Below are 16,161 nucleotides of genomic sequence, written 5' to 3'. Positions count from 1 at the left end.
CACTTTTGATATTATTATCAACTTGTTGGAAGCGTATCAGTAATCAATTTAATACATTTTGATTCGCTATGATTTTGGTGTAATGTCTATTTAACACGGTTTATGCGATTTTAATTAGTCTATTTAACACATTTTTTCCGTTTTTAATTAATTATCTGAGCGCCAAATAAATATTATTGGGGCTATAGGTTTATGAAAATGTCAGAAGCACATCTTATAGCGGATAAATGACTTGTAACAACATATTATTTTGTAAGAAGTTTCACATATTTGGTAAACACCTCTTAACACACACACCCTGACACCTAGTTAGTGATCGGTACAGATACATTTTAACAGCTGCTAGTTAGTGGAATGTTTTGTATCTCCAGCCCTGAAAATCTTAGCATGTGTTAGCAGTTATAGTATCCAGACTTCAAGCTCACAGCAGAATAATACCGTAGAAACACAACCTCACTCTCCCTACCAGCGGATTATTAAATAAGGCTACTTAATATAGCATATAATCAACTAATATAAAACAATTACTGGGATAATAAACACTGTATCAAATACAGCGATGATAATATTAAACTATATAAAAAGGGAGGGGGAGCAGGCACACAGCTGCTGTTAGAAGACAAGGAGGACAGCTGCGGGGATAACATTCATGTTGTAACATGCCCCGGGGATAACATTCATGTTGTAACATGCCCACATACATAATGTGTGCATTATAAATCACATATAAATATAAAACTCTAATATAAAACAATTACTGGGATAATATTCACCGTATTAACAAATTAAACTATATAAAAAGGGAGGGGGAGCTGCCACACAGCTGCTGTTAGAAGACAAGGAGAGGGGAGGGGTTACACACTTTGATACACTTTGATAGGGGCGTGTCCACCTGTCAAATTGAGTTTGACGAAACCACCCGACGCTACATTACTACTTATGTTAATGTATAAATATATGAGGGGACAGTACAAAGACCTTTCTGCTGATCTTTTTAATCATAGACCGGTGACAGGGACAAGGGGGCATCCTCTACGTCTGGAGGAAAAAAAGGTTTAAGCATAATAACAGACGCGGATTCTTTACTGTAAAAGCAGTGAGACTATGGAACTCTCTGCCATATGATGTTGTAATGAGTGACTCATTGCTTCAATTTAAGAGGGGACTGGATACCTTTCCTTCCTGAGCACCGGTGCCCAAAACTGGACACAGTACTCCATGTACGGTCTAACTAGGGATTTGTACAGAGGCAGTATAATGCTCTCATCATGTGTATCCAGACCTCTTTTAATGCACCCCATGATCCTGTTTGCCTTGGCAGCTGCTGCCTGGCACTGGCTGCTCCAGGTAAGTTTATCATTAACTAGGATCCCCAAGTCCTTCTCCCTGTCAGATTTACCCAGTGGTTTCCCGTTCAGTGTGTAATGGTGTTATTGATTCCTTCTTCCCATGTGTATAACCTTACATTTATCATTGTTAAACCTCATCTGCCACCTTTCAGCCCAAGTTTCCAACTTATCCAGATCCATCTGTAGCAGAATACTATCTTCTCTTGTATTAACTGCTTTACATAGTTTTGTATCATCTGCAAATATCAATATTTTACTGTGTAAACCTTCTACCAGATCATTAATGAATATGTTGAAGAGAACAGGTCCCAATACCGACCCCTGCGGTACCCCACTGGTCACAGCGACCCAGTTAGAGACTATACCATTTATAACCACCCTCTGCTTTCTATCACTAAGCCAGTTACTAACCCATTTACACACATTTTCCCCCAGACCAAGCATTCTCATTTTGTGTACCAACCTCTTGTGCGGCACGGTATCAAACACTTTGGAAAAATCGATATAGTTACTGTTTTTACAGCCCATCTTTGAGGGTTTTAGTTTTGTGGCAGCGATGGAAGGTGTTCTTGTGAGGATTGCGAGTTTGGTTACCGACGTTATCTTTGAGACGAATCGCCTGGATATCATAGTGCGGGAGAATGAGGCAGCAGCGGAAAAACGTAGGATGCTTCTGCAGCAACGGAGACGGAGGCGACTCTGGATACATCCGATTAATGAACTACGGATGACTCGGGGTGTCCAGTCCACTCTGTACCTGGAGTTGCAGCACAATCCACACAAATTCTACAATTACGTGCGGATGAGGATGGAACTTTTTGCTTCAAAAACTGGAGGATGTCATCCGAAGGCAGGACACAAGGATGAGGTTTGCCATCACACCGGCGGAGCGGCTGATGGTGACCCTGCGGTAAGCCTCTTTTTTATTTCATTGCTGATATTGAATGTAATATTACATGCTGCAGACAATACTGCACTGACATATTGCGCACTATTTTCTGCAGCATGTAATTTTTGTTTTGTTTGCGGCCATTCCACTGCTTTTTTTTTAATGTCATTGCTCATATTGAATGTCCTATAACAGACTGCAGAAAATACTGCGCTGAAATATTGCGTTGCATTTTCTGCAGATTTTTTTTTTGGGGGGGGTTTGTTGACATGCAACTGCTTTTTTTTCTATCATTGGTCATTTTTAATGTTAGATTACATGCTGCAGACAATACTGCGCTGACATATTGTGCACTATTTTCTGCAGCATGTAATTTTTGTTTTGTTTGCGGCCATTCCACTGCTTTTTTTTAATGTCATTGCTCATATTGAATGTCCTATAACAGACTGCAGAAAATACTGCGCTGAAATATTGCGTTGCATTTTCTGCAGATTTTTTTTGGGGGGGGGTTTGTTGACATACAACTGCTTTTTTTCTGTCATTGGTCATTTTTAATGTTAGATTACATGCTGCAGACAATACTGCGCTGACATATTGTGCACTATTTTCTGCAGCATGTAATTTTTGTTTTGTTTGCGGCCATTCCACTGCTTTTTTTTTAATGTCATTGCTCATATTGAATGTCCTATAACAGACTGCAGAAAATACTGCGCTGAAATATGGTGTTGCATTTTCTGCAGATTTTTTTTTTTTTGGGGGGGGGTTTGTTGACATGCAACTGCTTTTTTTTCTGTCATTGGTCATTTTTAATGTTAGATTACGGTACATGCTGCAGACAATACTGCGCTGACATATTGCGCACTATTTTCTGCAGCATGTAATTTTTGTTTTGTTTGCGGCCATTCCACTGTTTTTTTTTTTTTATGTCATTGCTCATATTGAATGTCCTATAACAGACTGCAGAAAATACTGCGCTGAAATATTGCGTTGCATTTTCTGCAGATTTTTTTTTTTTGGGGGGGGGTTTGTGACATGCAACTGCTTTTTTTTCTGTCATTGGTCATTTTTAATGTTAGATTACATGCTGCAGACAATACTGCGCTGACATATTGCGCACTATTTTCTGCAGCATGTAATTTTTGTTTTGTTTGCGGCCATGCCACTGCTTTTTTACACCGGTTTCATGCAGGTTTTATTGTGTGTCCCGTCCTAAAAAAAATATTCACAGTGCCATTTATTGAAACTTTTTGGTCTGTGCAATTTTTTCTAAATTTTTTTTTTTTTTTTCAGCTTCCTAGCTACTGGTGAATCGATGACTTCGCTCCATTACCAATTTCGGCTGGGCATTTCCACTATTTCAGGAATAGTGAAGGAGACATGTCGGGCTATTTGGACCACTTTACAGCCAGAGTATATCCCCCAACCATCCATGGAAATCTGGTTGAGAAGTGCAGAACAGTTTCAGCAATTTTGCAATTTCCCAAATTGTGTGGGTGCAGTTGACGGGAAACATATAAGGATTGCGAAACCGGCAGGAACAGGATCGGAGTACTATAATTACAAGAAGTATTTCTCCATCGTTCTTATGGCTATTGCAGACGCCAACTGCAAGTTCCTTGCCGTGGACAAAGGAGCGTATGGACGGTCCAACGATTCGCAAGTTTTTAAAAACTCTCCAATGGGTCGTTGCCTTTATGGAGAGACCTACAATTCCCCGTCAGCTAGACCACTGCCAGGAACAAGTGAACCAGCCATGGAATATGTTTGTGTAGGTGATGAAGCCTTTCAACTGTTGCCGCACCTACTGAAACCGTATAGTAGCCGGAACTTAACCCGTACCAAGTGGGTATTTAATTACCGGCTTACTAGAGCACGAAGAGTAGTAGAGTGTTCTTTTGGTATATTGACGGCGAAGTGGCGAGTTCTACTGACACTGAAAACCACAACTATAGACGAGGTTGTTAAAGCCTGTGTGGTGCTCCACAACTTTGTCCTTTCAAAGGAGCCCGTTTCCTTGGATGACGAAGAGTTGGAGACAACCTTGTGGGACTACCGCAGCAGCTCGGTTCGCTCTACAGGTTCTGTTACAAGGATGAGGGACCAGTTTGCGGATTATTTTTTGTCACCTGTCGGGCGGATCCCATGGCAAGACATAATTGTGTAACCTGTTTTCCATGTGTTTGGTTTATGTAAAAAATGTGTTTCCCCCCCCCCAAAAAAAAGGCCCAAAAGCGTGGTTTTCTTGCTAGTAAAACCAATATGTTATACCTTTCACACGTCTGGTGTTTATTTTTATTTTACCTTTTTTATTTAGTTGCCATATTACCTTAATAAATCCACACACACACAAAGACTAGAATTTAAATCAGACAGCATTTTATTTTAACTCTTTTTTTAAAAAAAAAAATATTTTTTTTGCCAAAAAATTAGATATTTTTTATTTTCAATTTTTTTTTTTGAAAACTGCACATTTTTTTGAATAACATTTACATAAACATTTACATAGCTACATTACAAGTCTTCAAAGTGTGGGGTGGAGATAAGAGGGGAGGAGGGGCAGGAAGGTTGGACCACGTCGATAGGTGGGGAAACCCTACTTGTTTGGGGTGCAGTGGAAGGGGGGGTAAAACCAGGAGGCTGACCAGAGGGGGGTGGTGTTGGGGTAGGGGGAATACTTACTGGGGAAGATAAGCTGGGCAAGGAAGAAAACATTGGGGAAGGAATTTGGTTTGGGGGCCGGGATGGGTATGGGGACTGGGTTGGGTGTTGGGACTGGGTTGGGTATTGTGACTGGGTTGGGTAGTGGGACTGGGTTGGGTAGTGGGACTGGGTTGGGTAATGGGGCTGGCGTGGGGTTTGTGGCTGGGTTTGGTAATGGTGCTGGTGTGGGGATTGGGGCTGGGTTTGGTAATGGGGCTGGTGTGGGGATTGGGGCTGGGTTTGGTAATGGGGCTGGTGTGGGTATTGGGGCTTGGTTTGGTAATGGGGGGTATGGTGTGGAAATGGGGCCTGGGGTGGGGCATGGTGTGGAAATGGGGCCTGGGGTGGAATTGTAGTGGATGTGTGGGTAGATTCGGGTTCGTTAAGGGCCTTCATTAGAGCATTATAGCAGGTATTCATTACCCGCATCTGTTGCTGAAGAGAAAGCTTCTCCATGCTCCTGAGCATGGATTGAAAAAAAAGATTGGCCGGAGACTGACTTACATCTGAATGCAGCCTATCCAAGCGACTGCTGGTTTCATGGCTTGTTTCACTGATGCGTGATTGCACCATGTTGAAACCAGCAGTCACTTGCTCTCCCAAAATTTTGAAAGAGCTTTGGAAGGATGCATTCAGATGTAAGAACTCAGGAGCATAGCTCTTTTCCTGACCCCTCTGTCGCTGCCGCCACGAACCTAATGGTGGTCTCGAGGTGGCAGGATCAGAGGGGTGGGGTAAAGGGAACGCTATCTGTTCAGCATCAGATGCGAGCAATGAAGGCTGCAATAATGCTCCACTGCTTGGGGCAGATGAGGTGGAGGGGGCAGAGGGGTCAGAGGAGGGGTCAGTGGTGTGGGGCCTACTGACGTGGCCCTCTGTGGCGGACTCAGGAGGGATCGCTCCAGAGGGTGCAGAGGAAGATGCAGGTGCCCGGTGGCTGGAGAAGGTGCTGTGAAAGAAAAAACAAAAGAAATTAATATATTGATATGAAAAAGCCCTGACTGAAGCCAAACTAAGTTAGACAGGTTAACATGGTTATTAGTGGGCTGTAGAATACTTACACTCTGCTCAGCATCATTCGCCTCAGGAAGGAGAGGGCCGGGCCATATTTATATCTGCTCCTCTTCCTTCCTGCTGAGCCACTCGGGGCCTGCATCTCCGCATTGAATTCCCTCTTAAAGCGATCCCTCAGTGACCGCCACCGCTTCCTAACCTTTCCACCTGTGAAGACAAGAATAAAAAGAAAAAAAAAATTGGTAAATGCAATACATTACAGTCAGCTCAAAACATCACTGAAAAGTGAATACTTACATAGTTTGCTCTGCTGCTGTGGATGAAGGTCCTCCCACCTTGGAAAGATGTTATGACACACTTCGTCCCAAAGCTGACGGGTGACACCGGTATCGGCATGGCTGCGGTCAGCCATGTTCCACAGTGGCTCCCGCTCGTGAACCTCCTCGATGAGACTGTCTATGTCGATGTCATCATCGAACTCCTCTGCGGGAGCACGCTGTGAAGCCTGTGCAAAAAAAGAAGAAAAACAAACAAATTAGTACACTGAAACACTGAAGTACCAATAGAATCCCCCTCCCAAAAAAAAAAACTCACTGATGGCCGACCGCGGCGACGATTATGCCGACTCTGGGAGCGGCTGGGAGGACCTTCACGATTTGCTGACTGGTCAGCAGCAGCAGCAGCAGGAGACTGAAATAAAGGAAACAAATTCTCTGTAATGTAGGCATGTTTTCGGTGTTAAGTTATGTATGAAAATCTGTTTTGTGTATGGTGCAGTGTGATGTGTGAAGCAACTGTTTCACCACTACTTACACTTGGTTCCTCCTCCACTTGCATCTCTCCACCCGTTTTGCCCCCTTCTGACAGCTCCTCATCTGATTCAGCTTCCTGTTGAAACATAATTTATGCATGTAGTGATCCATAAAAATGTAATTTAAAAAAAATAAAAAAAAAAAACATTTTTTGTGTTAACTTACTGATACACGCTGTTGCTGTGGAGGAGGGCTGTCAGAAAAGGACATTGTTGCTCAAGCTTGCTGCGGCTGTTGTCCTGGTGTATCTGTAAGTTAAAAGACACTTGCAATCTGCTCTACACATTGAAGTAGCAGTTTTGGGGTCTTCAAAACTTACTTGAAAAGATTGGTGGCTGTGGTCCTGGTTGGGACTAGAGGTGGCGGCTTGCTGCGGCTGTGGTCCTGGTTGGGACTAGAGGCGGCGGCTTGCTGCGGCTGTGGTCCTGGTGTATCTGTAAGTTAAAAGACACTTGCAATCTGCTCTACACATTGAAGTAGCAGATTTGGGGTCTTCAAAACTTACTTGAAAAGATTGGTGGCTGTGGTCCTGGTTGGGACTAGAGGCGGCGGCTTGCTGCGGCTGTGGTCCTGGTGTATCTGTAAGTTAAAAGACACTTGCAATCTGCTCTACACATTGAAGTAGCAGATTTGGGGTCTTCAAAACTTACTTGAAAAGATTGGTGGCTGTGGTCCTGGTTGGGACTAGAGGCGGCTTGCTGCGGCTGTGGTCCTGGTTGGGACTAGAGGCGGCGGCGGCGGCTTGCTGCGGATGTGGTCCTGGTGTATCTGTAAGTTAAGAGACACTTGCAATCTGCTCTACACGTTGAAGTAGCAGATTTGGGGTTTTCAAAACTTACTTTGAAAGATTTCAAGATGTGGGTATGGCTGTGGTCCTGTGGGATGACCGGTGGCTGTGGTCCTGGTTGGGACTAGAGGCGGCGGATGTGGTCCTGGTCCCTGGTGTATCTGTAATATGTATAATAGATTTATAGTTAAACCACCCCCTGAACTAGGTAATGTTTAAGATAAACACCCTGCTGAATTGATGTGAGAAATGTTCATTAAAGGTGAACACCAAAACATGTGCACGTTATACCATTCATTTCCATGTCTCAAAAAAAATTTTAAAAATGTGAACCCACCATGTAAAAATATATTTACCACATTTTATTTTCAAAAATCACCTCCCCCAAAAAACCTTTACAGTATAACCTTTATTAAAAAATGAGATGTCAACCAACTCTTTATTGCATGTGTAACCCATTGGTACATACACCAGTTTTAAATTTACCTTTCTGAAATGATACTACGGACATTTTTTTTAACAAACATTTTATTCTTTTTTTTTTTTTTTTCTTCACATCACAATTGGGAGCTGAAATGCTCTTTATTTTAAATACAAGTACGGTACATCAACTGCAAATGGTTTCAACAGAAAATCAACACTTTGAAATAGAAAAAAAAAAAAAAAACACTCACACATTCAAACCACAAGCTGCAGACTAGACTTTGCAAAAATACATCAGATTTAAAAAAAATAAAAATAAATAAATAAATAAAATAAGAAAAAAAAAAATACACACATTTAAACCACAGGCTGCACAGACCACTATACTTAGTAAATCCATCAGAAAAAGGCAATTAACCAATTAGGCATGGACAAATGCACATGCAATCAACATGATGCGCACAAACATGCCTGGTATGTGTCCACGTTCAGGATTGCATCAGGATTTGGTCAGGATTTTCCATCAGTATTTGTAATCCAAAACAAGGAGTGTAAGGGTATGTTTCCACGATCAGGATGGCCGGCGGTATCGCCGCAGCGGCGAAGCCGCTCGGCGCTAAGCCCCGCCCCCTTTCTGGGACGCGATCATGCCGGATGTGTTAACTCTTCACATCCGCGATGATCGCTCTCTCCCATAGCGCCCTGTGATATGCCTTGCGGGGACGCTGCGTCCCCGCAAGGTGTACGGACATGCTGCGATCTGAAAAGACGCGCAGCATGTTCGGAGTCGCAGGGCCGCCGCGTGCGGGTTTCATAAAATCCCCTCCACTATGCTGGAACATCTGGACGCTGCTTTTTTGACGCTGCAGCTCTGCGCAGCGTCAAACAAGCAGCGTTTCCTGACCGTGTAAACATACCCTAACAATTAGAGGAAAAGTATAATAGAAACATATGCACCACTTCTGCATTTATCACCCACACAAATACTGATGAAAAATCCTGACCAAATGCTGATGAAATCCTGAACGTGGACACATACCCTCCCACATGAACAGGCATAAGATTGGCGAAGGCATAATAAGGTGCAGGCACATGAAGACATACTTACAAAAGCACACAGCCGTACAAAAATACACACACACACACAAGCACATAAGCTTTATGAAAATACACATATGTACAACAAAGGCAGAAAGGTGGACCCAATCAGAAGACGCATACACACACACACATACACACAAAATCCTTCTTCTGAGCATGCTCAGTGTAAAAAAAACGTATTGCAGCGCTGCATTGCGTCGTACGACGTGTCCCGACGCATCTGTCGCCCATAGGCTTCCATTGTAGCCAACGACGCATGCCGAAGGATGCGTCGCGACACGTTTTTTAGGCGGAGACAAAAAACGTTACAATCAACGATTTTTGCCGACAACGTGTCGCCAAATTTCGACGCATACGTCGTACGACGGACACGACGTATGCCAATCTGTCGCAATATGTCGCCAATACAAGTCTATGGGGAAAAAACGCATCCTGCAAAAACTTTTGCAGGATGCGTTTTTTCTGAAAAAAGACGATTTGCGACGTAATGCAGTTAACGCTAGTGTGAAAGTAGCCTTATGGGGAGGTACTACTGTTTAGACAGATCAGAGGTTTTCCAAACACAACATGGCGTCCACTAATTATTCCAGCAAATTTTACATTCAAAAACTCAGATGGCAAAAGAGGATTTTCCCCACAAATGGGGTATTGACTCACTCAGGAGAAATTGCACAACAAATTTTAGCATCCATTTTCTCCTGTTAACCTTGTGAAAATAACAAATTTGGAGCAAAAGTTTAAAAAAAAAAAAAAAAAAAATGTGAAAAAAGGTTAAATGTTAATTTTTTCCTTCCAGATTGCTTTAGTTCCTGTAAAGCAACTAAAGGGTTAATTAACTTCTTGAATGTGGTTTTGAGCACCTTGAGGAGTGCAGCTTTTAGAATGGTAATAATAATAATTTTTATTTATATAGCGCCAACATATTCCGCAGCGCTTTACAACTTATAGAGGGGACTTGTACAGACAATAGACATTACAGCATAACAGAAATCACAGTTCAAAATAGATACCAGGAGGAATGAGGGCCCTGCTCGCAAGCTTACAAACTATGAGGAAAAGGGGAGACACGAGAGGTGGATGGTAACAATTGCTTTAGTTATTTGGACCAGCCATAGTGTAAGGCTCGGGTGTTCATGTAAAGCTGCATGAACCAGTTAACTGCCTAAGTATGTAGCAGTACAGACACAGAGTGATATTTACTGCATAAAGTGTATGAGAACATGATGCGAGGAACCTGATTATGTGTTGGGGATGGGGATTAATCGTATTAACCTAGGTAGTGCATTCCAAAGAATCGGCGCAGCGCGTGTAAAGTCTTGGAGACGGGAATGGGAGGTTCTGATTATTGAGGATGCTAACTTGAGGTCATTAGCGGAGCGGAGGGCACGGGTAGGGTGGTAGACTGAGAACAGAGAGGAGATGTAGGGTGGTGCTGAGCCATGGAGTGCTTTGTGGATGAGGGTAGTAGTTTTGTACTGGATTCTGGAGTGGATGGGTAGCCAGTGTAATGACTGGCACAAGGTAGAGGCATCGGTGTAACGGTTGGTGAGGAATATGATCCTGGCAGCAGCATTCAGGACAGATTGGAGCGGGGAGAGTTTGGTAAGAGGGAGGCCGATTAGTAGAGAGTTACAATAGTCCAGACGGGAATGAATAAGAGAAACAGTAAGAGTTTTTGCAGAGTCGAAAGTAAGAAAAGGGCGAATTCTAGAAATGTTTTTGAGATGCAAATAAGAAGAGCGAGCCAGTGATCGGATGTGGGGGGTGAATGAAAGCTCGGAGTCAAGGATAACCCCAAGGCAGCGGGCATGTTGCTTTGGAGTAATGGTGGAACCACACACGGAGATGGCAATGTCAGGCAAAGGTAGGTTAGTAGAGGGAGAGAACACGAGGAGTTCAGTTTTTGACAGGTTCAGTTTCAGATAGAGGGAGGACATGATGTTAGAGACAGCGGTAAGACAATCACTGGTGTTTTCTAAGAAGGTCGGAGTGAAAGCAGGAGAAGAGGTGTATAATTGGGTGTCATCAGCATAGAGATGGTACTGGAACCCAAATCTACTGATTGTTTGTCCAATAGGGGCAGTATACAAAGAGAAGAGGAGGGGGCCTAGGACTGATCCTTGAGGAACCCCAACAGTAAGGGGAAGGTGAGAGGAGGAGGAACCAGCAAAACATACAGTGAAGGATCGGTCAGAGAGATAGGAGGAGAACCAAGAGAGAACGGTGTCCTTGATGCCGATGGAGCGGAGCATAGTGAGGAGGAGCTGATGATCCACAGTGTCGAATGCTGCGGAAAGATCCAATAGAATTAGCATGGAGTAGTGACCATTAGATTTAGCTGTTAGTAGGTCATTAGAGACTTTAGTGAGGGCAGTTTCAGTAGAGTGTAAAGAGCGGAAGCCAGATTGAAGAGGGTCAAGAAGAGAGTTATCTGAAAGATAGCGGGTAAGACGGGAGTGGACCAGGCGTTCCAGGAGTTTAGAGATGAAGGGAAGATTAGAGACAGGTCTATAATTAGCAGCACAGTTTTGGTCGAGAGAGGGTTTTTTAAGTAATGGATGTATGATGGCATGCTTAAATGAGGAGGGAAAAATACCGGAAGTGAGGGAAAGGTTGAATATTTTTGTTAGGTGAGAGGTGACAGCCGGGGAAAGGGACTGGAGGAGATGTGACGGAATGGGGTCACTGGTGCAAGTGGTCGGGCGAGAAGATGCAAGGAGCCTGCTTACTTCTTCTTCAGTAACTGGTTCAAAGTCAGAGAGTGAACTAGATGCAGTGGGGGAGGGAGGACAGTGCCTGGTATGAAGAGATTGGGAGATGATTTCCTGGCGAATGTGGTCAATTTTTTCTTTGAAGTAATTGGCCAGATCTTCAGCGCGGAGATCTGTGGTTGGGGCCTGCTCTCTTGGGTTGAGTAGGGACTGGAAAGTGTCGAAGAGACGTTTAGGGTTATTGGACAGTGAGGTGATGAGGGTGTTGAAATAGGTTTGTTTGGAGAGGTGAAGGGCAGAGTTGTATGTTTTTAACAAGAACTTATAATGGATGAAATCTTCGGGTAACTTAGATTTTCTCCACAGACGTTCGGCGCACCTGGAGCATCGCTGCAGGAAGCGTGTTTGCAGCGTGTGCCACGGTTGTCGCCGTCTGTGTCGAGTTGCTCTATGTATAGGATGTTGTCACTTTTGGGTACTTTCTGTCACATAGACCTCCCAAAGTCACTTTAAGTGTGATTTTGTCCCTATATAAAATGTTTTTGTACATTTTGTTGGAAAAATGAGAAATTGCTGATCAACTTTTAACCCTTCTGACTTCCTAACAAAAAAAGGTTTACAAAATTGTACTGGTGTAAAGTAGACATGTGGGAAATGTTATCCATTAACTATTTTGTGTGACATACTTCTCTGGTTTAAGGGCACAAAAATTATATTGAAATGCTCAAAATTTTTGCCAAATTTCTATTTTTTTCATAAATAAACCCAAGTCATATCGAAGAAAATTTACCACTATTATGAAGTACAATATGTCACAATACAACAGTCTCAGAATCAGTGGGATCCGTCAAAGCTTTCCAAGAGTTATCACGTAAAGTGACCCTGGTCAGAATTGTAAAATTTTGCTTGGTCAATAAGGTCAAAATTGTCTCAGTCAATAAGGGGTTAAACACAAATGTCTGAATCAGGCCTAATACGCAGATTGTTTTTTTTAAACAGTCTGCGCCTGGGGACAAAAGTTTTCTGAAACTGTAATAGCATTTTAAATTTAATAGATTTTTCAGTTTTCTTCTTTTTCATCACTTTTCATGTCAAGAATAGATGACCCTTATATCAAATCAGTGATATATGTCATGCATTGTGATCAGTCATGTTATGGAACTAACACAAAGTTGCAGCTTTCACTTTAAATATAAGTTGTAACTCATTGTTATCGTATTGTTTTTTTTTTTCTCATTTTAAAGTGGAAATACATTTTATTTTATGAAAAATGAAAGTTTTATGTTATTTTTAATCCTTTTCCAGCAAACTAGAGAGAGGGTAAAACTGCTGATACAGCTTGCTGATGGCTTTTGTGACAAAGGACATGCTCATTCTTCTGAAATTAAAAAATGTATTGCTGTGCTGGACAAAAGGTATCGAGATTTCTCTTTGCGTATGGAGAAATACCGTACAACTTTGGAAAAAGCGTTGGGAATTTACAGTGACTCAAACAAATCGGTAAGTGTTATGGAAATGCTGCTGTAAATTTGTAATCCTGCTTGTAATACTAATTTAATTATTTTCCACCATGTGATATAAATGTGCGTAACATGTCAGGAGCAGATGCATGCAACAGGCTCAGGATCTGGACATGCTAGGCGAGGATTGCATTATACAGCTGGCACCTTCCTCTAACTAAAGCTGCTACATATCCCATTTGATGTCACTTATAAAAAAGGCCATACTTAACCTTTACACTTTAAAAATATTGGTTTACAGCAGGATGCAAACCGGCTCCAGTGTTATAGGTTAAAGGGCACCTGTCACCCCGTTTTTTCAGTATGAGATAAAAATACTGTTAAATAGGGCCTGAGCTGTGCATTACAACAGTGCATTTTGTGGACCCCGATTCCCCACCTATGCTGCCGAAATACCTTACCAAAGTAGCCGTTTTCGCCTGTCAATCAGGCTGGTCTGGTCAAAAGGGCGTGGTGTCTTCCCCCAGATCTTGCTTAGTTTTTCGTTGGTGGCGTAGTGGTTTGTGCATGCCCAAGGTCCCGAATCCACTGCACAGGGGAGTTAAAAGAGCGCGATGTGTACTATTTCATTGGTGATCGTTGGGGGCGGCCATCTTCCTTTGGCCGCGCGTGCGCAGAAGCGGCGCTCTGCTGGCCGCGGCTTCAGGAAAATGGCCGCGGGATGCCGCGCATGCGCAGATGGAGATCGCGGCGGCCATTTTCCTGAAGCCGAGATGCGAACTCTGCTTCAGGAAAATGGCCGCCGCGATCTCCATCTGCGCACGCGCGGCATCCCGCGGCCATTTTCCTGAAGCAGCGGCCAGCAGAGCACCGCTTCTGCGCACGCGCAGCCAAAGGAAGATGGCCGCCCCCACGATCACCAATGAAATAGTACACATCACGCTCTTTTAACTCCCCTGTGCAAGTGGATTCGGGACCTTGGGCATGCGCAAACCACTACGCCACCAACGGAAAACTAAGCAAGATCTGGGGGAAGACACCACGCCCTTTTGACCAGAACAGCCTGATTGACAGGCAAAAACGGCTACTTTGGTAACGTATTTTGGCAGCATAGGTGGGGAATCGGGGTCCACAAAATACACTGTTGTAATGCACAGCTCAGGCCCTATTTAACAGTATTTTTATCTCATACTGAAAAAACGGGGTGACAGGTGCCCTTTAAAGGTAAGAAAGGTGCAAAATACTGATAAACAAGCACTAGCGCACCTATCTTCCATCAAGTGGGTGCATGCTTTGTATTAAAAATAAAGACAAAGGAACAGCTTCAAGATGGCAGGGAGATCAATATAATGTAAAATAGATAATTATGGATAAAGATAATAAATGCTAATAGTATCCCTGCAACCAAGAAGCCGGACAAAAGTAGTGACAAAAGGACAATCGGAAATAAAGGAGCAAGAAAAAACGCGGAAAAACCGAAGAAAAAAAAAAAATGATCAAAAAGTCAGTTAAAGTATAAAACCACAATAGTTTATTAAATCAGGTTTAACAATGGAAAATTAATAAACAACATGTTATAAACAGTTAAAAACAACAAGGACACACCCAGAATAAATACTGAAAAAATTGCTTTAAAAAATATATACCGTATGTGCACAATAAAATATGCAAAAAATGTGAAAAATGAAAATATATATAATATATACAAAGTGCAACAACCAAGGGAGATCAGGATCATAAGAAATATATATATATATATATATATATATATATATATATATATATATATATATATATATATATATATATATATATATATATATATGTAAGTGCATAATATATATATCCAAATATAAATTATTACATAACGTGCCCATTATGTATATAAGAAACAATCATGTGCAAAGTGCGGCACAGTGTGCAATATACATAGTTGCACATCAGTATAGTGATACAATCTATATATATAATTGTCTAAGGGTTTTTCTGTGTCTGTCTGTCTGTCCTGGAAATCCCGCGTCTCTGATCCGCGTCAATCAGTGACGGGTACAGTATCGACGTAGATGTCATAATGGTTGCCATGGCGACGATGATGTCATAAAGGTTGCCTCGACCAATCAGCGACGGGCACAGTCTGCCGCAAATTCTGGAATCATCATTGTCCATATACTACGGGGACATGCATATTCCAGAACACCCGATGCGTTAGAATCGGGCCACAATCTAGTAAATAATAAGAGAGACAAAAGTGCATACCGTATTTTTCGGACTATAAGACGCACCGGACTATAAGGCGCACCCAGGTTTTAGAGGTGGAAAATAGGGAAAAAAATAATTGAAGCAAAAAGATGTGGTAAAATATTTAATAACATACTATTATATGTGGTGTTATTATATATAATAGTATGTTATTGTGTTGGAAGCTGCGGGACCAGTGTGGTGGCTGTAAAGTACTATATGAAGATTCTGGAGGGTGAGTATAAGAATGGGGGCACAGGGCTTATATTGAAAGCACCACTCCAGCACTGCAAAATAACACTGCAGTGCTGCTTTAAAATCCCATGGGAGAACTATAACTCCCAGCATGTCCTGCAGATCCTATGACATGCTGGGAGTTATAGTTCACCAAAGGAGTGGCTGAGTGCTTTATTGTGTTCTGTGAAGACTAACCTTTTAATTGTGGCAGCCAGCCAGCCACTGGGGTGAGGTAAAAGCATCCCATGACTGCACACAGATCCCTCCCTCTTGTTGCCTTTCCACAGCACAGGTTATAAGAGGAATCCTGCAGATTCTAGTGGGGAGTCTGAAGGACCTGTGATGATGTCAAGAAGAGGGAGGGCTCTGTGCTGCCATGTGATGCTCCAGCCCGCCCACTTCTGACATCATCACAGGTCCTCCTTGTGCACACTGCACAG

At 42.6% G+C, this 16,161-nt stretch overlaps 1 protein-coding gene across 1 annotated transcript in view; it reads left to right on the top strand.

Annotated features, from left to right (window-relative positions):
* TRIO (trio Rho guanine nucleotide exchange factor) overlaps positions 1 to 16,161 on the top strand; it is a 3,555,343-nt gene that overhangs the window by 1,138,075 nt on the left and 2,401,107 nt on the right. The window contains 1 exon segment of the mRNA XM_077269474.1: positions 13,092 to 13,286. Coding sequence (XP_077125589.1) covers positions 13,092 to 13,286 — 195 coding nt within the window.

Source organism: Ranitomeya variabilis, chromosome 6 (assembly GCF_051348905.1).
Source record: "Ranitomeya variabilis isolate aRanVar5 chromosome 6, aRanVar5.hap1, whole genome shotgun sequence".
NCBI lineage: Eukaryota > Metazoa > Chordata > Amphibia > Anura > Dendrobatidae > Ranitomeya > Ranitomeya variabilis.
This window is presented reverse-complemented; position numbering and strand designations above follow the sequence as displayed.